The sequence below is a fragment of the Malus sylvestris genome, chromosome 12 (genome assembly GCF_916048215.2).
Source record: "Malus sylvestris chromosome 12, drMalSylv7.2, whole genome shotgun sequence".
Taxonomy (NCBI): domain Eukaryota; kingdom Viridiplantae; phylum Streptophyta; class Magnoliopsida; order Rosales; family Rosaceae; genus Malus; species Malus sylvestris.
Window position 1 is genome coordinate 24099429 of NC_062271.1, and position 27714 is coordinate 24127142.

Consider the following 27714-nt stretch of genomic DNA (forward strand, 5'->3'; position numbering starts at 1 on the left):
GGGGCCTAGCGTTTAGGCGGATTTAAGTAAATCTATTGTATTTCGTGTAAATAAATGTCTGTTTATATTTAAAATATAAATAATTTCATCATAAATTAGAAAATAGAATGACATATATATTATGAAGTATTGGAACATAATGAAAACATGGAAAGCAAACATATAATGTGTGTTTATTTAAGTGTTCAATAAGTCTCTTACAATTATTGGAAACAACAAAATGCAAAAGGAAAATGATTTATTTTCTATTTAAGTGAGTTGCCATCTAGGCAGGTGTCTAGACGGGTCTGGGCGGGCTAGTTACTTAGACGGTCTAGGTGGTTTAGGCGGGCGCATCAGTAGGTCTAGGCGCCATTTCTTAATTTTCAAATGCTTAGGCATTAATCTGGGCGGTGGCCAGTTGCCTAGCGCGTGGGGATTTTTAGAACAGTGGTTTAATTACATATATAAGTGATCACCATTTTTGAAAAAAAAAATGGGGATTAGTTGTGGACCCATATCACATTGAACTTCAACAATCCAAATCGTTTATTTTTTAAATTGCACCTCATAGATCATTCTTGCAAAATATTAGCCAAATTAAAAACATTTGGGGCACCTAATTTGGTTTAAATAATTGACGAATGCCATGTTCTAAGAAACATTGAAATTTATTCGTGACAATTAAATAGATAAATGATTTCGGATTAAATTGAATTTTTGCAAGAATGATCTATGAATTGACACTTACAAAAGTTCAGATCGTTGAAAATTGATGTGAAGTGGGACTAATCCCTATTTTTTGAAACAAATGGGGATCCCTTCCCTCGAACATATATATACATATATATATATATATATATATATATATATATATATATATATATATATATAATGAATGTAACGGAGTTTGCTATATAAGTCTTGCATTATACATAAGAAAACTGAAATTTCACGTGAATTTTTATGTTCAATATTGTGAATGATGAATGTAGGTTGTGGGTCACTTAATGGAACCCCGAATAATATTCCCAAATCTTATCATCTTAAATTAGAAAAAGTGATAGATTATGACGCCTTTAGATTACCACTTAGTACTACGTTTAATGGTATCCCTCTTCATTGGTAAGTGAGAGATCTTAAGTTCGATTCTCGTCAAAGACGAATTTGAACCACACCACCCTCTTCCTCCCTAATCTAGATAATATTGTTTGTTTGTTTGCATACAAACCATTAAAGAGGCTGATAGGCAAACCCATTACATATTAGAATAATCTGCCTAGATCGTTGGTGATTGACTTGAATCGTTTCCGACGTATTGGGCCCGTTAGAATTTAACTAACGGACTGCGTATTCCGTCATCGACAGGATAGCCATATATGGCAAGTTATACACGTAGCGTTTTCCCATTAGATGGAATATTTTATGTTATCACACAACCGTCCAAGATATTCTCTTCATGGTAAGAGGCACTTCTCTCACCTCAAGTATCATGTCCCATTCCTCTCTATGCAAGAAAGCTCCCTCACCCTAAAGGGGCCATCTTTAGTGGGCTGGCTTGGACTAGGGTGCCTAAAGCCGGCCTGGCCCGTTTAAGCCCAATAAATCCCTGTTCAACCTGCAAATATAGAGGAGCTTGAGGAAAGTAAAGGATGCGATAAAATTGAAAACTCGAGAAAGTAGTTACTAAACAAGTTGGGGTGCACAGAACCTAATCAATGTAGATGCTGCCTTGCATGTAATATAGGTTATAATAAAAAAATAAAAATTTGAATTTTGGCTGATTTTATAAAAAAAATGGATCAATTTGGGTCAAGTTGGACCGTTTTGTAATATTGGTTAATTGAGTCAAGTTAGTCCAGCATATGTAACGAGATGGGATTATTTAACTACTATGTTCACATAAGCAATAATGGTAAACGGACCGGAACAATTGGGAAATATTCAAGTATCTAAAAGAGCCAGCTATATTAGAATAGTTATGTTGGAGTTGAGTCGTATAGCTTCTTAGGTACCATTTGTTGCTTCATTGAATTTGCTTCCTTAATAGGCTCACGATTTGACTTTGATCATTATGGACTGGTATTATGATCTAGTCCTAGACAAGCAGACCTAATTTTAACAGCAGGCATAATAACAATGAAAATGGCTCCTTCTTTAGTAAGATTAAGAGTGTCTTGTAAACTAATTATTCGATCTGAAGATCCCAACAAGGCTGCCGGAGAAATCATTAAACCCAACGATGTCTCTTGCAGAGAAGAATTCGTATAGATTTTCCTCGAACCCCAGTCCAGCCTACCCGACTGATATAAAAGCAGTTGGGCTTCACAAAACTATTGCTCCTTAAATATACTGTATAATTATAAAATATTATAATACTTTTATATTTTATAATTTTACTAAGCCTTGGAGTTATGAGACTGAAAGTTTGAGTTGAGTTATGAGATTAAGTGTTTTGAAGTTATGAGATTGTTTAAGTTTTGTGGTTAACAGTCTGATGATGACTATTTCTATAAAAAAATTCTAGTAATTATTTAGACATAGCTTTGAAATTTTTATTCCGTAATACTTGCATGTTAAACTGTAAACTGAACCAAACAAAATCGCAGCATTGGTGAACCAATTACGGTGGTTGGATTGTGATTTGGAATTTGGACAAATTGCAGTATACGATTTGGTGCATGGCTTGGACCCAATACCAAAGCAACCCTAAAATCAACTATTCTCCCCTAATCAATCTAATTATTAATAGGGAACTGTTATTAGTACATTAAAAATCTCATTCTATACTTTTCACAAGTGTTATTTTCTTTCTAATTATAGAAAGTTTAGAGTGCGAAATGAGATTTTTGAAAGGATAATAATAATTCCCCATTATTATGGGAATTATTATTATTATCCTTTCATCCATTAATTTACACATATTCCTCCAGGGGCTGATTGGGGCGCGAACATAAGGTCTTTATGACACAACCAATAATTTGATACATTTTCGATAATGCCTTGCTCTAACCTCTTTAGGCAAAATGTAATGTGTAATCCATATCATTTTTTATTTTGTCTGTGCTAATTAAGTTCAGCAAACTTAAAAGTTCGAAAATAACTCAGCTCTTATGAGTTACACGAGCCCCAACTCTTATCTTTAACTCCATATATTATGTATAAACGGTTTGGTTCGGTTAACTCACAGTTGTAAAAATCAAAAAGGACATACTAAGTTGATTCTTCTTGTTTAATTCAGTTTTATAAACTGAATGGAAAATAAAAAAAAATCAAACCAACCCAAACGGTTTTGATTTGGTTGGTTTTTCGATTATTTCTCTCCCGATTTTCGGACTTCCACAATTCATGTAAATACGTCATTAGGATAGCCTATCTAGTTTGTTCATTGATTTGGAATCCACTCAAACCTAAAGAAGGTAGAAATGAATATAATCATATTCTTTATTTGCCAAAACAAGAAAACCTACTTCCAGAATGTAAAGAGTATGTTGACTAGTCAGTATATAAACGTATATAGGAAGTATAGTAAAATTGAGCAACATCTTTCCTACTTACTTTAAAAAAAAAAAAAAAAACATCTTTCCTACTTCCAAATGCATGATCCTTAATGGGCACGAGCTAGTGTGTTTGGCACTGTGTAAAGCTTTGTTGGCCAACCCTTGCATGCCTGGAATGATGAGTGGATGGTAGATGATAGTGCCTCAAAAAAGTGGGATATTAAGTGAGCAAGTCAAAAACCCCTTTTTAAAAATCAAACTTCACAATTTAACATATAACAAACGTGCATGAAAATGGATAATATTTGCACTCTCTCCTTAAATGACGAGCTAATTCCCATCTTCACTGTAAAAATTATATATTCAGAACCGTTTATTTTTAATCTTTATTTGTAGATCATTTCTACAAAAGATTGTTCGAATTTGATATATGTTTGTTCATCTAAATATATCAAATAATTCAACAGTTCATCATAAATATACTATTTGCACCGACACCTAAAACTCACGTTTCTTTTCTACAATCAGTGCGTACGGAACTAAAACATGACAACCAAGTCTTGGCACCAAAGGCACGCAGACATCTTCATTGACCGAGTTCAAACAATATGAAACTTATGCTTATTCCTGGTCCTCATTTTCTTCTTTTTTTTTGACAAAACCAAATTTTCGAGATTTTAATTTTATCAAAAGAATTGGACCACTATACGAATTACGAAGTCTTAGACTCGTGATCAGTTTGAGTCGGCAAGGAGAGAACGTACATATAACTTAGGTGTATTGAAGAGAAAGGGTGATTTGCATAGGCAGATTTGTACCTTATAGTGATTGCAATGGGATATTTCCACATCATGCACGATTTTAATTAATTTGTTCTTTCATTGGAGTAGCTTTGGTTGTCATCGTCAAACTAGTATGCGGTAGAATCAATGCCGGAGTCGCATATGTGCATATTTATTTGGATATTTTGTGGTGAGTTGGGCCATTGCCGTACCAACTTTAACCAGGCCGGATTTGTGCTAGATTCATGCCAGAGTAAGCCTTTGTGCATCTCTAGTGGGAATCTAATGCTTTAGGGACGTATAACATTAATAAATATGCACATATATAACATACCATAAGGTGAATTTGCAAAGATATCACATTGAAAATTTAGTACTTGACTTGTCACATGTAATTAGAGGTGGCAAATTAACCCATTGAGTTATTAATAAATACTCATTAAGACTCATTTAGTTTAATTTCATCGTACACCATCATCATCACTATCAATATCATTCTTATATTATGGTAATATCAAATTAAATGGGTTTTAACAGGTACCCATTAATAACTTAGTAAATTAATTTGCCACCATATATAAAAATTACAAGATTATTCTAGTGCAACAACACCACCATACAATATTCTAATAAAAGACATGGAGACTAATACTATTCATAGGATTTTAAAGATTCAACTTGTGCCTTTCCACAAGGCCCCTTCGTCCTAATGTAAAGCCGATACTGATCAAATGTCATAGGCAAGTAAAGGGCAGGTCGATCATTTGTGACAAGAGCTTTGACAGGTTCAATCATCAAATCACTCCTTGGGTTGTAAAACAAGGCCAGTGAAACTCTGTCTTTAACTGAATTCACAGTCACTCTATGCTCTACACTTTTGTAAATTGCATTGCTCAGCACCTGAGTTTGATCTCCAACGTTCACGATGAAGGCATTAGGAACAGGCGTCACAGTCACCCAGTTTTCACCCTTACGAACTTGAAGTCCGGCCACATTTTCATCAGGTAAGAGAAGGGTCAGGCCACCTGGGTCAGAGTGTTCTGAGAGACCAAGTGTTAGGTCTGGCTGAGGGCATTTTGGGTAAAAATTGACCCGTAAGCATGCCCCAATGTTCTCTTCTCCTCCGAAAGCGTTGAGAAGTTGGTCTTCCCCAAGGCCAAGGTTTAGAGACAACACCCTCATCAGAATCCCACATAGTTGAACTGTTGCTTCACTGTATTCTTCAATCAATCTCCTACAAACATCACACTGAAAATTAGTATTTTGACATATGACAGGCAATAATATTTCCTAGTATCTCTATTAAAAAAAAAAAGTACTTCTATTCATTCGTGAAGTCTATAGAAAATTATGATATTATTCTAATACAACAACAACAATGCAACAAATATATATATATGTTTAAGATTTTTTGGATTTGTTTATGAATTTATGAAGAATGCAAAGATTAATCGCTCATACGCATGTGTGATCATCGACCAAAATCAATTGACATCTGTTTTCCTTGTTTTATACGTACCCAGTAATGACTCTTTTAAAGCCAAAGTGCAATTTGCATGTTGTAGCGCGAAACCATGCGCTTATATATGATTCTAAATCCTATGTTAGGTATGAGCTTCATGGAAAAGGACTACAAGGCCACAAGGTACCATAAATCTGCTTTCTGGGAAGTTTGCCTCACGATTTTTGTCACTTTTTTTTGGTACGCCAATTTCAGTGGATCATGACTAACATACTTTTCTACAAAAAGATTTAGATCACTAGGTGACAAATATCGGCACCAAAAGTTTGGAAATAAGAAATTATGTATCTAATAAAACCAAAATTTGCATTACTAGTTTTGGTAAGGATGAACATGACTATATCTAAGATATGTTTAATAAACAACATTAAATATTTGGTAGGATATTGATATCAAACTAAAATCTTTAATAAATCCATAAGATACGTTTAATATTGACTCACAACAAAAAGAATATATATTTCGAGGGTAATATTATAAATACCGAAACCCTAAATCTATGTTTTTTTGTGTTAGAAATCAAATATATTCTGTTTTTGGTCAAACAGTTAGTCTAATTGTTCTACAAGTACATGTATATCTATTATCTACCATCTGTCTATTCACTTATGAAATTTACTTTTTTGAGAAAAAGATATTTCTGTTCACATATACTAATTAAGATGTTGCGTAATGTTTGACTAAACACAAGGCTTACATGTATATATTGTAAATAATTTTTTAAAAGAAAGCTGAACTTATACGCTGTCAATTCAAATGAGCCTAATAATAAGCCGTCATCACCAATCGTACTTTATACACACAAAAAAAAAAACAAAAAGAAACAAAAAAAAAAAAAAAAAAAAAAAAAAAAAAAAAGCTCCAACAGAACAAGTGTATACATGCTCCTTTCACAATAAACTGATAACATGATTTACGCCACCTAAAACAGACCAATTCGATATATTTTGGCATTAGTAATTATCATTATATAAACAGAGAAAAGCATGGACGGAGCCGATAAAGGCTCACTGGGGCAGATGCCCCCACTCAAATAATTCATTTGTTTAGTTGCAGACTACAATTATATAATATACATGAGTTATCTTTGAAGAAAATATATGTATCTAATGTCTAACATACATTCATTATACTTATACTCCATATTAAATATTATATGAGAAATAGTGCTCTTGTTTTGTCATTCAAACTGAAAAAACCTTCTCCCGCTTATCATGTACATATATTTTTCTCATCACTTTGTCACTTTCCACTATTATATTGCAATTTTTGTAACATTGGAATTGTGATACATTATCATTTGAAACCATCCTTAATATCATATTGCGTATAACCATACTATAATAAGGTTTTCTTAGTTGTTTTCGGTTGCCCCATTAGAAGAAATTTCTGGCTCTGTCATGGAGAAAAGGAAAAGTCATAAAACGCACGTTTTCAACGATGAGAATACATTCATATCAGAAAAATGAAAAATACCTGCATGACGAAGGGAGAGCAGGCCACTTGTGGTGGTTTCTGAGCTGGGGAGGCATGTAATGAAGAAAGTAATAATCACTCCAATCCAGAATAGCCCCCTTTTCAACTCCCAGCCGACTTCCGTACCCTTCGTACGTATTCGGCTTGTTGGAGTACCCCTGCTTCACCTCCAGCGGCTGCCCGAAGAACTCGCGCCATGTGTCCCTCGCCCGCTTCATCAGCTCGTGGCTCACCCCGTGGTTCACCACCTGAAAAAAACCCCACTCCCTGCAGGCGCTCGAGATCGAACGCATAGTTGACTCGCGGAGGCTCCGCTTGTCGCTCAAAAGGTCTTGGAGGTCAATGACCGGGATGTTGAGGTCAGCATCACGGTGGTTGTTGGTGTTTGGCGGCGATGGTCGTTTGGATGGTGGCTTGATGTAGAGTTCGGGGATTGCGGTTATGCCGCTTTCTGCTAAGGACTGGACTCTCACGATAGGCTCAGGCCAAGACTGCAGGCAACTCATTGTGGTTATGTTTCTAGTGAGATGGGTTTAAATCTGCAATGCAAGAGTGAGACTGTAAGAGGAGGAGATAGGAGGTTTATATAAAGTAGTGGAAGGAGGGTGAGGGTGGGGGAACTAGCTATAGTTTCGGCGCCGTGAGCAACTTGATTTTCTCATCACCATAATTTTAAAACAAAATAAATGTAATGATATAGTTTGATATACATATCATTGAAAAGTTTAACTAGGGTCCATTTATTATTTTCTTATGTGCTTGAACTTGAAACTATACTTGCCCTTTTGAGAAGTAGCAACTAGCAGGACAGCATACCTTAGATTAGGCTAGCTACACCACTTGACCACTTGTGGCTGAGCTTTTATCGCTCAACCTGTCTTTATCTTTGTGTGTCTCTCTGACTGAAATATTTCCCAATACATATATTGGTTTGTGCTGAGAGGTCCCCTTCCAAATAAGAAATATTATAACTACACTCTTCTTGTTCTTTACACATATTTGTTTAATTTTTTATGTTGTTTTTGTCGATTCCTTCAATTTAATGGTTACATATAAGCGAATGTATAAGAGGAGAGAAGAGAATTGTAATTATCATTTCCCTCTAGAAATTTTATATTTTTATCCTTCCTTTGTATTTAACTAGTAAGAGCAAGTCCACCTCTACCCAACTTTAATCTCCCAAATCCCCAACAATTCTCTCCACCCAGCCCAATCAGTCGGGCCACACATGGGGGAAAGGGATCTTCTCTGGATCCCTTCCTCCTAATCCATTAAGTCCAGAGATTTGGGTCATTGAAATTTGATCAAATGGCTAAAATTATTATAACTTTTAAAGTGGACCCCTGTTTGTAGTCATTGGATCAAATTTCAATGGCCCGGATCTCCGAAATTGGTGGACTAGGAGGAAGGGCCGGAGAGGATCCATTTCCAAACATGGGCTCAAGATTGTCTAACTGGCCAACTAGGCAATTCTGGCTAGATCCAACACTTGAGTGGTCTGATGTCATTCTGACATTAGCATGACATCATGCTGATGCCAACCACATTCCGATAGCTAATAGAGATGCACTCGGCAATTACTTTTACTAAGGTAGTAATTGCTTTTGTCCAATTGCGTGGACAATTATTGCCTTAATGGGGCGAACTTGCTCAACGTTAAATAATTTAATTGGTATATGCATGCACAAGTTATCAATTAAGTTGTCTTAATGGGGCGGACTTGCTCAAAGTTAAATAATTTAATTGGTGTATGCATGCACAATTTATCAATTAATTTGTATATGCAATTTAATGTTTGATGAATAATGAAATAACATTGAATATGAGTTGAGTTGTAAACTTAAACCCTGTAAAATGTCATGTATATTGTGCTTTAATAAGTTGCTTAGGATCCGCTCTAAAATCTAAATCATCGAAATAAATCGCAACAGTACTTGAGGTTCCAACTGATGTATTAGTGGTATTTTACGTTTTGCTTCATTCAAACCTCATTCATCTCTAACTATACGATATTATCATCTTATCTGCCACATTTTTGTTGGCTAAAATTGAAACTAATTTTTCAGAATTATTGTTACTTACATTTCCTTCTCTACTACTTGTTTTCTACTAGCTAATCTTAGCTAACATCAGATGAATATCCTCCACATATATACCATGATGGACTAATTTGTGGACCAATATTCTGCCCTAGATAAAACAAGTAGACAAGTCACAAGACGTAGTTATCCAATTTCCTTTTTCTGTTTCCTTGCTCTCACTATGCTAAGATATATATATGTATATATAATTTGTTTATGTTTTCCAGTAGCTTTTGTGTAATATATTTTCTACGTACTTCTGCATGGACTATCTTCCACATGTATATCGTAAGATGCTCATGTACATATTTCGTTCTCTACAAATGAGATGAGAAACTTCATTACTCTCCAAAATTAGAAAATAGAAATAACATTGGGTTTTCCCTCAAAGGAAAAAAGAGATATCTCCTTCTCTTTATTCATTTTTTATTTTTAGTTAAGACCATCTTCAAAACATGGGCCTAAATTTTTATTCGTCCGTAATAAAACATAATAACAAGTGATGTCCATATATACATCAGAATGAATAACGTAAAATAAGGAGGGCGCAATATCATTATTAGGCAAAAATGGTAGTTGATGGGACTTGCTAAGAGCACAGTCATTACAAAAGTCATGAGAATGATTAAACTTGATGCCTAAACCAGATAACACTGATGAAGACGGGTGACCCAAGCGATTATGCAAGACAGAAGAAAAGACAACTGTAAGAGCATGATGTGAGGTTGGATTGGTGGAACGAAAAGACAATGGATACAAGCCATTTTTACAGGACAAAATTTATTATTGTGACAGGAACATGAGTAATATATTATATATTTTTATATAAGTAGTGAAAAGTTTTATTTTTTAAGTTATTAACTTTTTAACACACATATCTCACTATCTATACAATGACATGTAATGTATCACTCTGTGTACCGGTCATATTCAAAAATATCTCATTTACAGGGGCCTTGGAAAAGTAATGCACCAGTATGGAAAATCGCTCGAGTGGGTTATGGGCCAGCCCCACTAACTCCAGAGCCTGTATAGGCTTCACCTTGTATACTTATGGTCAAATTATTCAAATGTAAGTCATAGATTTGGTAAAAATTAGAAGCAAATATAAAGAAAAATTGAGCAACACATATCAAGTTTTTTTCTGTAGAGACGGTATATAGAAAACATTATGAAGCTGAAATTGGGAAGAACCAAGAAATAAGAGAATGTTACCAATGTGGGTAATGGACATAGAATTCCTGTTACCTAGGAAAAACAGAGTTATTACCATTATAAGGATGAGGGCTGTAAAGAGAGGTGGGTTTGCCCGTCATATGATGCGTTGCATCGGTATTTGGATACCAAGGAATATCAACGTACTGAACTGGATTAGGGCCATCAAATGGGGGAAAAGTGTTAGGGCCTTCGTAGCGATGCGAGCACATAGTAGCAATGTGCTGATTTATGGAACATGTGGGACACCATGGAAGGGGAGCAATTACTAAAAGACCAGCCTTAGAAGAAAGAGAATAAAAGCCGAATTGGAGAGACTGATGTGGCATGGGCCCAACCTACTGTTTCCATCCAAAGGCTGGAGCCAAGGTTGCGGTACAAGAAGAGTAAGAAAATTCAATTGTTACTAATTGTTCCAGTGAGACGGACCAGGATTGTCATCGCAAGAGCTGCGATTTCCACAAGAACCATTATGGGAAGTTGAGTTAGAAGAAGGATGAGACTGATGAGAGATCATGAGAGTTGAAGTTCGAGTAGAAGTATAACAGCAGAATGCGAGTTCTAGGCTTCAAAAGTGAGGCCATCTCCAACCGATCTGGCTAAAGGGCAAAAAATAGCCTGAAATGCCATGAAAATTGTCTCCAACCAAGGCTAGGCCAAAGGGCTCGTGGGCCCCACCAAGCAAAAAAAAGAGGAATTAGGCCAACCGGTTAGCCCAAATAAGCCAGTCAGCTAGCCCTGGGCCATACGCAGAAGCTGAGGCAAACTGAAAAGGTGAGAACTCCTATCCATTCTCTGCTGGTCCCCCTCTTCGTTAATCAATCAATCTGATTAAACTCAAATAAAAAATTTCTCTTCCATTACAACTGTGGTAAAAAACTATAAATTTGCAGGAAAATTACCACACAAATACTAAGCCAAAATTGGTCAGATTCACCTTCCCCTTCCCAGCATGCCCAATCCGACAACCTCGATTTCATCAAGATCCAAGGAATTTGTTCAGATAGAGGGTTGGGGAGATAGATAGATGAGAAAGCTTGAAGAATAACCCATCAAAGACGGTGTTGAGATAAGTAGTGCAATAGGCATAGCCACAGTGTCGGAGTACAGATTGCTCTGATGCATTTGCTATGTTGGCTAGACGAAGGAGGAGGAAATGAAAATAAAAAATATGAAGAAGGAGCAGAGAAAATATAAAAAATAAAGACAAAAAATTGGGGGAGTAGGGGGAGTCGGGAGACTGCTATATAGATAATTAATAAATGAAGATGGAGAAAAGAAAAATGGAAGACTTCTAGAGAGACTATTAATAAATAAAATAATTATTATTTTACATTTAATATCATACCCATAGTAGTTTTATATAAAAGTTTACCAAACATCTTTACACTTTTTTTCTGTTGAAAGAGATATTGGAGAGGGCAAAGCTGAAGGTGTGTGAATTATAGGCCAATATCCACCTTATTTATGGACATTAGAAGTTGAAGATAAGAAGTATCACGCAGATAAAAATCCTATCTAAAGTTCCCACAACCAATTACATCTCGACACGTGGCACTTGAAATCATATTCGAAAAATTATTTAGATAACATTTCGACTAGAAATCTACAAAGTTACTCACAGATCGACACGTAGCACTCGAAATCCGAGACGTGAAATTATTGAGATTCCTTATAGAAAAATTATTGAGATTCCATCTTGAAAAATTATTGAGGTAGTTTAATTTAAGTAACCATATTTAATTCAATTAAAATAATAAATTATGTTTGGCCTTATGGCCCTTTGGCCCCCTCGGTTGGAGATGATTTTTTGTCACATGACTATGTTTGGCCTATGGCCTTCTGGCTTCTCGATTGGAGATGGTAAGAAATATGGCCTGACAATGTTCTTTAAAATATTAATTTCTTAGAGGGCTATAGGGCTAAAACGAGCTATCTGGCCCTCATTTGGTTGGAGATGGCCTGAGCAGTCGAGACTGGACACTGTAGAAATCCGGCATAGGTGTAGCATTAACAATGGCAGTAACCAACATAGAAAAATCAGGGCCGATACCATACAACACAATAGTGACTAATTCTTCATCAAAAACCGGTTTGCCTACAAGGGCAAGACATCAACAATAGATTTTTCATGGTTCAAATACTTATCAATGGTCTTGGAGCCTTTATGCAAATTAAGGAGTTGGAAGTGGAAGTTGGCAATGTCGACAATAGTGCTCTGAGAGAAGTAAGTCGCAAGGCAATCCCAGATAACCTTGGAAGTGTCATAGCATGGTTACATGGAAAACCAATTCAGTAAGAGTGGTGGTGATGTAACTGATGATGAGTTGGTCTAGATGGTGCCAAGTTGCAAAGGCAGGATTAGGAATAGAGATGGGGGTTTTATCTTTGTCTTTGTGGTTAGGGTAGGGGAAGGATGAGAATATGAACCATTGATGAATTTTTGAAGTTTGTGACCAATAAGGAACAGTTGAATCTGACGAAGCCAACATAGGTATTTAGTTTTAGAGAGTTTGAGAAAATGGGTAGTGTCGAGGCCAAGAAGAGAAATAGCAGCTATTGAAGAGGAGTGAAGGGATGTCTGTGGAGCCAAAATTAATCCCAAAATCCTAGAGGCAACACGTGGATGTTTGGACAAAAAAGACGAGATTACCCTAGTTAGATGGACGAGGTACACCCGAATTTGCACGCGCCCTCAATGGACAATAATAGCTCAAGATTCCCTTCATTCATGGAAGAGTCAAAGGTGATTATTATGGAATTTATTTAAATTTCACTCATCATTCCCTCATTGATTTCATTCAATAAGGTAACTCCTAAAATCCCTTATTCATTTTAGAATAATTGCCACAATAATTTCAAGATATTATTTCACATAATATCTTGAATTACTCCACCCAAATTCACCATATATGGTCAGCCACTCCCAAACCTAATGGCCGACCACCTTTCTATAAGGTCATCTTTAACTGATCAAGCCAGAGGGTCGAAAATAGCCCGAAATGACACAAAAATCGTCTCCAACCGAGGGTTAGGCCAAAGGGCTCATGGGCCCCACTAGGCCAAAAAAGTGAAAATAGGCCAGCTAGCTAGCCTCGAGCCGACCCAAAATTTTGAAACCAACGGCTAGCTGACGTCATGCTAACCTACATAAATTTTGGAAGAAACATCTTTTATAACAATGCTTACTTTTAAAATGGCATTTATAATTTTTTTTATCAAGCATTGTTATAAAAATGGCATTTTAAATTTTTTTTTATCAAGCATTGTTATAAAAATGGCATTTAAAATTTTTTTTTTTTACAGCTAGTGTTAGCATGACGTCATGCTTACTTTGTCGTAGTAATTGGTGGCGCTTTTATAACAATGCTTGATGCCATTTATTCAATTTTTTTTTTGACAAATTTTTTTTTAAAAAAAACTTTTAAATTCCCATTTTTTTCCTATCCTAAGCCATTCCTACATCATTTCTCACATAATTTTCATCATTCCATACTATCTTACTTCATTCTATTTCAATTCTTCACATTCTATTTTCTTACCTCTGCCATTAATCTTTCCTTCAATTTTTTCAATAATTTTTAAATGGCCACATTTGCAATGAAAGGTAGGGCTTGGACCTGAAAAAAAAATGAAGCTCTTTGCAGGGCTTATAGATGGGTCTCGGAAGATAATATGAGGGGGTATTCTCAAACAAGTGAAGGTTTTTGGACTCGTACGTCCGAAAAATACTATGAGTTCTACAAAGGCACAACTCCACCGAATACCTGAAACTACGAGACTTGTTCTTCAAGATGGAAGAAACATCTTCATTCAAGTTTGAATAAATGGTATCAAGCATTGTTAACGGCCGCAAGTAGACATAAAAACGGCACCAATTACTACGACAAAGTAAGTGTTTTCACAATTTATTTTAAATATTTAATTATATTACATTTAATTTCATAAATTAATTTCCTTTCATTTTTGTAATTATATTTTCTAGGTACGCCAAATGGAGGAATTGTATATGGAGGACAACTCGAAACCCTTTAATCATCACGGTTGTTGGGAAATTTGTAAAGGGTGGGTGTTATTTGAAGATCCACCTCAACAAAGAGTAGGTCCTACGCCAATGTTCGGAAATGCATCCTTAACTGCAGATGGGGATGAAGATGGATCTCCTACCATTCAAGAAACAAGGGTAGAAAATCCGTCTCTAGGTGAAGGTTCCATACCTAGGGCTATGAGATGAAACAAGGTCCGAAAATTGAAGGAAAAGGGCAAGGCAAAGGATGATTACGCCTTTCAACATGAAATTGTGGCCGCTTTGCGTTTAATGGCAGAGTAAAATGTCACTGCCACAGAAGAAAGGAACCGTAGGCATGAAGAACAGGCCAAACAAATACAAGAAGAGATGGATGATAGGAATATGCAAAGGAACACTTCGGATTACACTCCAATGAGTAAGGCCTATTTTGATAGGAAAAAGAGGGAAATTATGGCCCGACGAGAGTTGTTTACCTCTGACTATAATCCTACAATGGCAGATGATGATGATGATTATAGAATTTAAATTTAAGTTGTTGTAGTTTTTAAATTAAAATAATAAATTATGTTTAGCCCTATAGCCCTTTGGTCCCCTCGGTTGGAGATGGTTTTTTATCATAGGGCTATATTTGGCCTATGACCCTCTGGCCCCTTAGTTTGAGATGGTAAGAAATATGACCTGACACTATTTATTAAAATATTAATTTCTTAGAGGGCTATAGGGCTAAAACGAACTATGTGGCCCTCATTCCGTTAGAGATGGCCTAAATACCCCACTTATCCCACTAAAATGCTAAGCCATTTGTTACCCACAAACTCCTAAATTACATTCTTTTCATAATACTAACTTTGACATCAGAGATTCTTCGGCCAAAGCTTCCCCCATTCATCGTGGCCGTGTAAGGCTTTTGGCCTTAATTGAAGGTGTTATTATTTTGTATGTGCATTTTTATCAAAGCAAAAGACAGCAGAACTTTGCATCCACAAAACCATTGGAAAAGAAGGAGGAAAGCAGGATCAAAAGGAAGAATAATCCTATACCTAAGATGATACCATGTAAATAATTATTTCGCTTGATTTCGTTCATAAGCGTATATACAATATATACAGATACATATGAGATGTTTTAGGAAAATATAATGAAATCAAATCAATTATGGAATTTAAACACTCCTAAACTTAAGGAGATAGAGAGAAATCAGCGAACCTAGAATTTTCAACATATAAAATATCGAAGTTGTCCTCAAAACCTTTTTTTAGCTAAATATGTTAACCTACTTTGGATCATATAATTACTAAAAAAACCCTCCACATAACAAATCAACACTGTAAGGAAGAAGTTTATAAATAAGGAGAATACTTAGGTACTCACTAATGAGTACTTTATATGCTCACCATGTGATTTTGGTCCAATGATATTTTAACACATGTTTCATTGTTTTAGAAAATAAAAGGCATGTTAAGTAATTTAATTAATTAATTTATTTTTATTTTTAATTTTAAGAAACAAAGAACATGTGACATCTTTTAATTGGGGCAAATCAGAAAATGAGTATATAAGGTAGATCATGCGGTCAGAAATTATTTTAAATATTTTTATTTAAAATTAAACACAAATAGTACTTGACAAAAACTGACTGCACGATATATGATGATCAGACACGATTCACGAATCCCTAGGATCCTCACAAAAAGATTCCAGAAAGGATCTTATTGGTATAAGGTATTCACTAATGAATACCTAAGTATTGTCCTAATAAATCCTTGCCTTGGTCTTAAGTCATGATTTCTCCACCCACTCTCACCATTTACTACAATTATATAGGTTAAGGGTTTTTTTTTTTTTTTTATATGTTTATAACAATTTCGATTTTGGTTTTTGATTTTTACTTTGAGTGCTACTATGCCCACCCTATAGTCTTATTTCTCCACCTAAGTTATATTTTTACCCACCATAGAAAGTTTAAAAAACCAAATACTCTCTTCCCACCCACTTTTATTCCAAAAATATCCCTAACATTTTTAAATTTTAAATAAAATAAATATAAAGAATGCTTGAAATCATTGCCCAACCTAGTCGAAAGCAACCACAATCAGGCACAACATATAATGGCGACGACTCTTTTTCTCCCTACCGCTGGGAAAGCTACATTACTTTCTTTTTCTTCTCCTTTCTATGTTCCTCTTTTTTTTCTTTCTTTTCCCCCACCAGATCTGGATTTAAGATTCATATATGTATTTGTTTCCGAATTCCAACTAAGAGCTAAGGGTTGAAAAGTAGGGAGAAAAGAATAGATTGAATTTGGGGTGGGTGGGGTAGACGGAAGAGGTAGAAGAAAAGGGACGAAATAGTTAGAAAGGGGTGAGGGATGAAGAAAGGAAATTGGGAGGTTTGATTCGTTTCTCATTTTAAGTTTTTAATTTTTTTTTGCTATCCTTTTTTACTTTGACTACAAAGAATATATAAGAGGATTAATTTTTAACAGGGCTTTCAAAGTCCTTTACATAAGGTTAAATTTGGTATTAAAATTTTCATTAAAAAGTGGGTGGGAAATAAGACTATGAGGTGAGAATATCAGCACTCTTTACGTTTTTATGTTAGTAATACAAGAGAAATGCATGAGGAAAATGAGGGCCGAAAAAGAGTGGATGAAAGATTTCAAAATTTCTTATCACTCTTCTTCCATTTTGTTGAAGATGTAAAGGTAAAAGGGTCCAACATCATCTTTCCTCTATGTATTTTCTTTATATTTGCAACCACAAAAATGATCACAAAAACAAAAAACAAAAAACCGAAACGATTATTAAACTTGCCCTAATTAAGCTTTCACCTCCATATATCATGATCTAGATGCCATACTTATGGTTTTTAAATAATTAACCTAATATGTAATTGTATTACTGGCTGTGCGCTTGACACCCAATGAAACTTTCGCGTGATGTGCAATTTCGGCTGGAACACAACCATTCTTAGGGCTATAAGTGACATCATCAACGTCAATGACTCGATCTTTTTTTATTAAGGAAGCTTCAAGCCTCACACCTTATGATATTACAAATATAATACAAAGTCCATATTAATTAGTATCTGATAATGTTTGGCCGACATCCCACTGGAGGGCTTAAGATTTTCCATCACGTGGGAAACATTGGCCAAGAAAACAATAAGAAAATGTGACCTAGTGCCCATATATAACCTTGGCCTTCCAGAATCGGATGTTCCCCGAAGGCCATATATTTCCAGGGAGACCCTTCCAATTTTATTTGTTTAAAATTATGTGATAGAGGTGGCATATAAGAAATGAGACCATTCAACGTAAATAAAATACTTTTATAATTTATAAAGAATTCTCGTAATGTTTTTATTTCATTGGTAGGTATTATTTCACTAATTAAACGATATTAAAAAGAGTTAACAGTTCAAAACTGCTGTGGGGAGCTAACCTAACTAGTTTTTAACTTTTTGTGTTGTTTTTTTTAAAGGACACGCGCAACTTAACGTGGAATTCTAAATTGTTTTTTTTTCATCAACTTTTAAAGGACACGTGAAGGGTTTAAGGTTTAATATATGTCACGAGCATGGCGATTATTCTAGCACAACGCCGTTGTTGGATATGTCAAGTGCGATTTCTTTTCACATTTCACTTATTATTCTAAACATATATGAACAATATCGATTCAAGGAGGTTCCAACAAGTTGTGTTTGTATATGTGTATAGGGTTATAATAATTTTTTTAAGCAGTTGAATGAATGGAAAAAGCATGAAGGCACAGTTATTTCTGAATATATTTTGTACTGATTTTCAAAACAGATCATGAGGTTTTAATTTTCTCATTTTGTATTGTAATGTATTGAAATTGCTTCAATTTATGTCTTTGATCAGATTAATTGTTTTGATATCTCATTAAATTGATGATATGGTGACCCTTATATAGGATAACGTGCAAGCTACATTTGCACTGTATATACAAAACAACTCTTCAATTCAATAGAGGATTAGATATTCAAAAGATTTTTATAGCAAAAAAAAAAAAAAAAAAAAAAAAAAAAAAGAGTCCAAAGATAAAGGGGTGTGCTATCCACACACCCATTTTTTACTTTATACGTACCCTCTTAATTTGCGGTCGTCAAATCGATTGAATTACAAATGATCAAATGACAAATCGATTGAATTACAAATGATCAAATGACAGAAATTAACAAGGGGTGGTAAGAAGTAAAAATGAGTGTGTGGATAGCAAACCCCAAGATGAAAATTGATAGAATTTCAAAATCTTAAAATGCAATGTGAGAAAATTAAAACCTTAGGGTCCCTTTAAAATCACTGTAAATTTGGAGTGTGTAAAATACAGTTGGACCTATATTTATATATACACATTCCGTCATTTTTGTAAAGGGGTGTGCTTCTTTGTTAATTTCCGTCATTTGATCATCTTTAATTCAGTCGATTGAACGGCTGCAAATTAAAAAGGTGTGTATGAAGTAAAAATGGGTGTGCAGAATATGGTGGTTTCTACTATAAGCCACCTGAACAAGAATAGTTGATAATTTCTTCAGATAGACAAAAAAGGTGTAGGTTTGAGTTTTAAATAAGATTATATATATATATATATATGATGATGATGATGATGATGATGATGAACAAAGATTAGGTGAGTTGAACTACGCATAAGATTTGGTCATCAAACTATAAAAGTAACCTTACTCTCTAATACGCGCAAAGCAATTAGAAAGAACCAAGACCCGAGATTTGTTAATACAGAAAATGAAGAGATCAAGAGAGAAGAACAGAGCTTCAAGAATTAGAGAGGGAAAGATTGAGAGAGAGAGAGAACTATTGAATCTTTATTATTATTTTCTGTTTTACTTAATCTCAAACTATTACAATGATGTATTTATAGAAAGAATACATTCTCTAACAACTTAACTAACTAAGAGTTATAATCCTGTGACAGATGGCACAATCCTAGCCACTGTCTATATCTATATCCTTACATGCCCCCTCAAACTCATGAGTGGATGATCCAAGCATGAGGTTGAAACAATGAGACCGAAACAGAGGGGCACTGAGACCCTTAGTCAGAATATCAGCAAATTGTTCTCGAGAGGATACAAACTGAACAACCAGTTGCTTCTTAGCGACCCTTTCACGCACAAAGTGCACATCAATCTCAATATGTTTCGTGCGTTGGTGTTGAACGGGATTAAAAGACAACGCTATGGCAGAAAGATTGTCACAGAAGAGAACAGGAGTAGGAGCAGACTTGATATGCATAAAGTCCAGCACCTGTTGAATCCAATCCAGCTCGGCAGATGTAGTAGACATAGCTCTATATTCTGCTTCAGTAGAAGAACGAGAAACAGTGTTTTGTTTCTTGGAGGACCAAGAAATAGGATTGTTGCCCAAGAATATAACCAAACCAGTAGTGGACCTCCGATCATTGGGATCACCAGCCCAATCTGCATCACTGAATGCTTTCAGTGTCAAATCGCCCCGAGTATAGGCCATGCCAACAGATAATGTTCCCTTGAGATACCTCAAAATCCGCTTAACAGCTGTAAAATGTGACACCATTGGAGATTGCATAAATTGACACACTTGATGAACTGAGAATGCAATATCTGGGCGAGTAAACGTGAGGTACTGTAGGGCACCAACAATACTGCGATAAACTGTGGGATTGTTGTAAGGAGAACCATCGTCCTTAAGTAACCTATTATTAGGTAAGCAAGGAGTATCACAAGCTTTAGAATCCATCATCTCAACTTTCTGCAACAAATCCGTAATATATTTAGACTGGGAAAGAAACAACCCCTGAGCAGTTTTGGTAACCTGAATGCCCAGAAAATAATGCAGCACACCCAAGTCCTTGATATCAAATTCAGCAGTTAAAGAATGAATCATCTGTTGAATAAGTTGAGTAGAACTACCAGTGATAATGATATCATCAACGTAGAGTAAAAGCACCACAATATCACTACCAACTGTCTTAACAAATAGAGAAGAATCTGAATAAGTGGCTTGAAACCCAAGAGAGGGAAGAAAGCTTGTAAATCTGTCATTCCAGGCTCGAGGAGCCTGTTTCAACCCATACAGTGACTTGTGAAGTTTACAAACTAATTCAGGATGTGCAGCATCTCCAAAACTAGGGGGTTGGGCCATATACACTTCTTCAGTTAGAAATCCATGTAAAAACGCATTCTTGACATCCAATTGTCGAAGATTCCAATTAAAATGAGCTGCCAAAGCGAGAACTAACCTCACAGTGGTTGGTTTAACCACTGGACTAAAGGTTTCACCATAATCCAAGCCAGGTTCTTGACTAAACCCCTTTGCAACAAGTCGAGCTTTATGCCGAGCCACTGTACCATCTGAATTCTTTTTGAGTTTGAAAACCCATTTGCAGCCAACAAGATTCTTATTGGGAGGCAAATGGACAAGACTCCAAGTGTGTTGATGATGCAATGCATCAATCTCTTCCTGCATAGCGTGAAACCAGACTGGTACTTTCATTGCAGACTTGAATGTGGCAGGTTCTACCAAGGTTAAATCAACATTGCTAGAATCAGCAACATGACTCAAAAACACTTTCTTCTTGAAGATGCCATTCTTACTTCTGGTTTGCATAGGATGCAAATTAAGGGGAGCAATTGGTAAGACCACCGGAAGTAAATCAGGACCAAAATCAGAGTCCACAGGGAGTGGAGGAGCACCACTTGTAGTAGCAGTAATGGACTGAGAAGAAACTGAGGGTGAAGATATTATCTCAGTAGATAAAGAGTGTGATGGTGAAGATGAGGGTGATGGTGGAGTTGGAACTAAGAGATTATCCAAGGTTGTGAATGGAAGAGGGGAGGAGGATTGAGAGAAAAAAGATGGGACAGGGTGGTGCTTAGGTAATAAAGACAAATGAGGGTAGGGAAATCTAGATTCATCAAATACTACATGCCTAGAAATGTAGAACCTACCCTTTAGCACATCAAAGCAAATAAAACCTTTGTAATTGGATGCATACCCAAGAAAAACACACTCAATGGTTTTAGCTTGTAACTTGGATTGAATATAAGGTCTCAACAAAGGAAAGCAAGAACATCCAAACACCTTAAGATGTGTTAAAAGAGGAGGAGTCCCAAAAAGCATTTCAAACGGTGAGCACTGTTTCAAAACTGGGGTAGGCATTCGATTTATAAGATAGACAGCAACTTGGCAAGCAAAAGTCCAGAAAGAAGAAGGTAACTTGGCAGATTGTAACAAGGTGACAGTAGTTTCAACAATATGTCTATGTTTTCTCTCGGCCAAGCCATTTTGTTCTGGAGTATGTGGACAAGACTTATGATGAAGTATCCCTTTACTGTGAAGAAAGTTGGTAAGTTTATTGCTGCTATATTCCCCCCCACCATCAGTTTGTAAAATCTTAATAGAAGCAGAGAATTGAGTATGTACAAAGGAGTAGAAGACAACAAAAGTCTCAAAGAAGTCTGATTTATTAACAAGAGGGAACAACCAACAATACCTAGTGCACTCATCAATAAGAGTCACATAGTACTTGTATCCATCAATGGAATTACACGGAGAAGGACCCCAAAGGTCACTGTGTACAATTTCAAATGGAATTACAGATTTGTGTTCACTAGACTGAAAAGGCAATTTAGTGAACTTGCCCTCTAAACAACTATGACAGAGCATAGGAGCAGAATCTTTGGTACAAGATATGTGAGACCTACTAAGCATAAGAGAAGCAACATTATTGGACGGGTGTCCTAACCTATTGTGCCAGAGATTAGAGCTAACAAGCTGTCCAAGCAATGCAAAATCTTTAGAATTGCCGTGAGAAGGAAGGGAATGAGGATCGACAAGAGAAGGAATAGGATAGAGTCCATTACTACATTGGCCCTTGTATAATATCCTCCATGTGGCTTTGTCCTGGATCCAGAAACAAAAAGCATCAAACACCAACCAACAATTGTTATCAAGACAAATGCGATGAACTGACAACAAATTGTGAGATAGTTTAGGCACATAGAGAATTGAGTTCAATTTGAGAGGCTGCACAGGTGTTTGAATAATAGAACTACCAATATGAGATATTTCCAAACCTGCACCATTAGCAGTTTGCACTGTCTCATTAAAGGGATAGGGAGAGGCCAATGACAAATTACTGAGATCTGTAGTCATATGATTTGTGGCCCCCGAGTCAGTGAGCCAAATTTGTGGTTGATGATGAGATGTGGTAGCTGAAGGTGACGGAGAAGAGACTGTATGCAGAGCCTGAAAATTGGACTGAGGAGGTGCAGAAGGAGCATACGCATTGCTTGACATATGAGGATAGTTTGGACCACCAAAATTGGGACCTTTGTCATTGAAGAAGCAATACCAGGTAGTATGATTCCTCTTACCACAGATTTGACAGCCCTGTCGTTCCAACGGTTTTGAATGACAAAACGGAGCAGTGTGACCAAGTTGATTACACAATTGACAAGGAACTTGTTGTGGAGAGGAATGACCAAGATACTGTGACGGAAAGGATCCAAGAACCCCAGAGAATACAGGTGCAGGGTGAGATCCATGAGCTGAAAACTGCTGTCTAGGATTAGGAGGAGGATACCTATATCCCTGATTAGACCTGCCTTTACCCTTCTTATTGTTGTAGAAAGAGCGATATCCACCAGAGGAACCAGAATTATGTTCTGAAGCACCAGAAGGAAGACCCCCATATTGATGTTGAGATGCAGAGAATTTAGGACCACCAGAGTCATTTGCCACCATGGCAGACATAAACTGAGATGGCACATTACTGTCAACAATCAATTCTTCAGCAAGAAGTTGCACCCTGAATTCTTGGAGAGAAATAACACTCTCACGACCCCTAATAACACTTCGGAAAGTATTAAACTCAGGAGGTAGACCATTGAGGGCTAAAATAACAATATCCTCATCTGCAAAGATCACTCCAGCAGCAGAAAGATAATCCCGAGCTTCCTTAATTCTTTGGAGATATCGAGACACTGAATCAGCCCCTTTCTTAATGGTTTGAAGATTCGACTTGAGCTGAAATATACTAGTTTTAGAGACAGCAGAAAATTGTTCCTTTAACCTGGTCCAAAGATCACAGGCACTTGTGCTTCCAATAGCACAAGAGATCGCAACAGGAGACAAAGTTGCAGTAATCAATTGCATAAGAGCACGATCGTGCATCTTCCAGACAATGTAATCTTCATTCTCAGATGGAGTGGAGGATGTCTCAGCACCAACACCAGAAGCATTAGACGAACCAGTAATATAGCGAGATGGACAAGGAGTGGAGCCATCAACAAAACGCATAATACCGTGCCCCTCAAGCAATAATTGCATTTGAAATTGCCAATTCAAGTAATTAGAATCATCAAGCTTAACATTCACAGATGTAGAAATCGTAGAGATAAGACCAGTAATAGGTGATTGAAGGAGTTGTAATTGAGAAACAGTAACCATCGTTGTAGACGTGAAATGAAAAATCAACAGAGGAAATATCACAAACACCTGGTGTGCACAATCTTGAAATCGCAGGAAAAACAAGATCAAGAAAACCAGAAACCCGAGAAATCAGAAAAGAAGAGAATACAGAAGGCAACAAAGACGCAGCAATGTACCGTCGTCGAGAAACAGAAAGGATGATAAATCGAGAGATCAAGCGGAAGCAGCCGAAGAATCGAAGAAAATAGCGTGAGCAACAATGGCGATTGATACCATGTTAATACAGAAAATGAAGAGATCAAGAGAGAAGAACAGAGCTTCAAGAATTAGAGAGGGAAAGATTGAGAGAGAGAGAGAACTATTGAATCTTTATTATTATTTTCTGTTTTACTTAATCTCAAACTATTACAATGATGTATTTATAGAAAGAATACATTCTCTAACAACTTAACTAACTAAGAGTTATAATCCTGTGACAGATGGCACAATCCTAGCCACTGTCTATATCTATATCCTTACAAGATTTACCCATCAACTACAAAAGTAGGCTACTTCCTTCTTGCTCAAAGCGATTAGAAAAGGCTAACTTCCCAACATAACGACCCCCTATCCCTCATCTTCGAATTTTTATTTAAATAAAAACAAAGATATACAAACGGAGGACGAAGTCAAGACCTTCAAAGAACATAAAAAAAATAACTTGGCCATCTGGAGAGAAAAAAATCTAGCCGTTTTGGGGTTGCCAACAATTCTTCTTGGTCTCTTCTCTCTCCCACTTGTTTTTCTTATTTTTTATTTTGATACATAATTATCTTTATAAAAAAACGTTGTAATCGCCAAGATAGTCACCATCTTTTGGCCCCCACACATAACTAATAAAAGATTTTGTCTACAATTGTTATCTCCAAAATGAATTTGGAGCTGCAAACCGTGAAAGCTGTCAGATTACGTCAAGTTCATCACGTTAGCGGGTAAGACACTATGAGTTTAACCGGTATGGTGCTACGGCTCTCTTCGGGATGTCAAGAGGTTGTAAAGCGGCAAAACTGTTTGATTTGTTGAATCTACTTTCCTTCATGTTTTAAGCTTACGGATTGGACAACAATTAGGTGATGCAGTTATGTCACACCCTAGACCCATGATCTGTTGAAAAAACCCGAATTCGGAACATGACAAAATGGTATCAGAGCATAGGGCTTAGATATCCTTGGGATAGAATTGTGCTACCAATTAGATTGGTTGAACCTAAAGGAGTTAGACCGTTTGAGATTAGTATCTGGTCTATGGGTAGTATTATAAGTGGATAGAAAGTGTTGTACTTCATTTCACTAGCTCATTACCATTTCTTCCTTCATGTTAGTTAGTTGTGATACAACTATAACTAGTTGGAAGAGAAAATTCTGAATTTTTGTATACTACTTGGGAGCACTAGCCCATTTGGAAACTGTACATTTAGATTAAGGAGTTGGAGATTCAACCAAATAAAAAATAGTGGGTGTCTAGATTTGGTTAGATTGGCCGTTAGAAGTGTTTTCCCTAGAATTATTGTCCGAGGCAACTGTGAGTTAAGGCTTTGGGTTGAACTTTTGGATTCGTGGGGATTGTGTGAGTAAGTTATTTTTAAAAATTATTTCTTCGTACTAAAAGAAAACGATTTTATTCTAAATGCTTTTCTTGTGTTCAAGTTTCTATTTCCCTTTATTTATTTTGTTTCTTTGTTTTAATAAAAGAAATTTTATTCTCACCTCGTTTCAATCTTTTTTATTTACTTATTTTTATTTTTAGCTCGCTTTCCGAATTCGAGATTTTCTACTGATTTCAGGTCCGAGGCGTGGCAGGTTAGACTTGTGCGCATCATACAACCTGTCCTAATATGATTTGAGATTTTTTTGTTATAACATAATCACCGTGTAATACGATATTTATTGAAGTCTACCTTTTGTTTTGTGATTGATCATGTTTTACTGTAAATCTTGGGCCAAGTTTGTTAGGACTATTTTTATGTTGAAATCTTCAAGAATATGTATTTATAATGTCTTATTCAATGAATGAAATATCGTACTTATTCTTCTTCTTATATAAAAAAAGATAGGTCTTCTATTTGATATTAAACGTATACAAATGCACTTGAGGTCAGTAGATTTTATTTTTGCTTCTCGAGTCTGTAATTGGGCAACACATCTAGTGGCGTCCTTTGTCTTACATATGAGAGGATTTCATACATGGATTCGTTTGATTCAGAGTGGTTGTTCATCACTTTGGCTTCTAATGTAAATGTTTCTATTCGAGTTTTAATAAAATCTTTCTTTCGACAAAAAAAAAAAAAAAAGAAAAAGGAGAAGATATAAATAAAAAAAATATCTATTTTTGTTGAGAGTATGAATCCTTCACTAGAAAAACGCTATATAACTTTAACGAAAAGCACCCGGTACTGTTCACTTTAACGAAAAACCACATTTTTACACTAAAAAGTCAATCCTGGTACTATTCACTTTACCCTTTATTTTGTCCTTATCATTAAAACTCAAAGTTTTCAAGCCTTTTTCATTAGTTTTCCTATCTTTTTATCCATGTGTTAAGCTTGCCTTTGGGCACATACGTGAATAGCTTGCCTAATAGTTTAAATAATTTTGGATCACTCCCTTCTATTGTTAAGCGGTTCTGAAATAGATGCTCATATTCTAATACAGTATGAGAGCATACTCTTTATATGTGAGCGTAACGATCTACGCGTTTCCATGTCACCTAATATGGCCACTTCGTGTGGAGGTGCACTATTTAACAACAATCTTGGTACATCAGCATGAGAGTGAGAGAAAAGAGGCCACCACAGGTTGATTTCCTTTAAAACTTAAAGAAGGGCAAATTGGAGTTGTTAAAGTTCATGTGTTCCAATTATACCTAACTCAAAAAAGTCATAATAGCTTTTAAGTCTAAGTACTTAAAATCGATTGTGAATGAGAAATATCTTCAAAATGTTATGTTGTTTGATTGTCGTTCTCAGTTATTGATTAAATTTACTTTTAATTTAAAGAGTTAATTGGAGTAATGATCCCCACACTTCAATCAGATAAGAGCTTGTTCCTTAACTAAAAATCTATAAGTATTGGTACCTGAACTTATTACAATTTGTATCAATGGTTCTTTTAGATAACCCATTGACAGTTCTATCTCTTTTTGGCTCCTTTAAAGTCTTTATTGTTTATAAAACTTTTACCGGTGTTAATCAATATAACCATTTCTCATTGTGACAAATTTATGAATCAATACTCATGATTTTTTTAGTCCGCACCTAATGCTCCAATTGAGCTAAACTTCAAACACGAATGCTTAAATTTTCTCTATTTTAAAATATAAAACTCAAATTAATATTTTACTAAGAAGTAGCGTAGAATTCATTAGTATGAACATTAGAAAAAATTATTGCTTAATGAAAACCTAGATGTGGTGTAATTTCTTTTCTACATTATTCACAGAACAAGGTTACATTCTTATACACACAATATAAATCACGATCCCACTCTATTGCCTATAATCAAGGCTAACTAGGAGCTAAATAAGGAAATAAATCACTAATGAACAATTTACAATGTTTGACTAATCAACCCGAGATATCCTCTTCAACACTCCCCCTCAAGTTGGAGTGTATATTGATAACACCCAACTTGTTAAGTA

General features: G+C 35.8%; 1 protein-coding gene and 1 pseudogene across 1 annotated transcript; one reads left to right on the plus strand and one right to left on the minus strand.

Annotated features, from left to right (window-relative positions):
• Positions 1-4741: 4741 nt before the first annotated feature.
• On the minus strand, positions 4742-8016 carry LOC126591783 (jasmonate-induced oxygenase 1-like). The gene is made up of 2 exons (XM_050257464.1): positions 7260-8016; positions 4742-5495 (listed from the first exon to the last, which is right to left on the minus strand). Exons 1-2 carry the CDS (start codon positions 7763-7765, stop codon positions 4913-4915), a joined length of 1089 nt encoding a protein of 362 aa, XP_050113421.1. The 5' UTR covers positions 7766-8016; the 3' UTR covers positions 4742-4912.
• Positions 8017-14627: 6611 nt separating this feature from the next.
• Positions 14628-15098, plus strand: LOC126592286 (uncharacterized; annotated as a pseudogene).
• The last annotated feature ends 12616 nt before the right edge of the window (positions 15099-27714 follow it).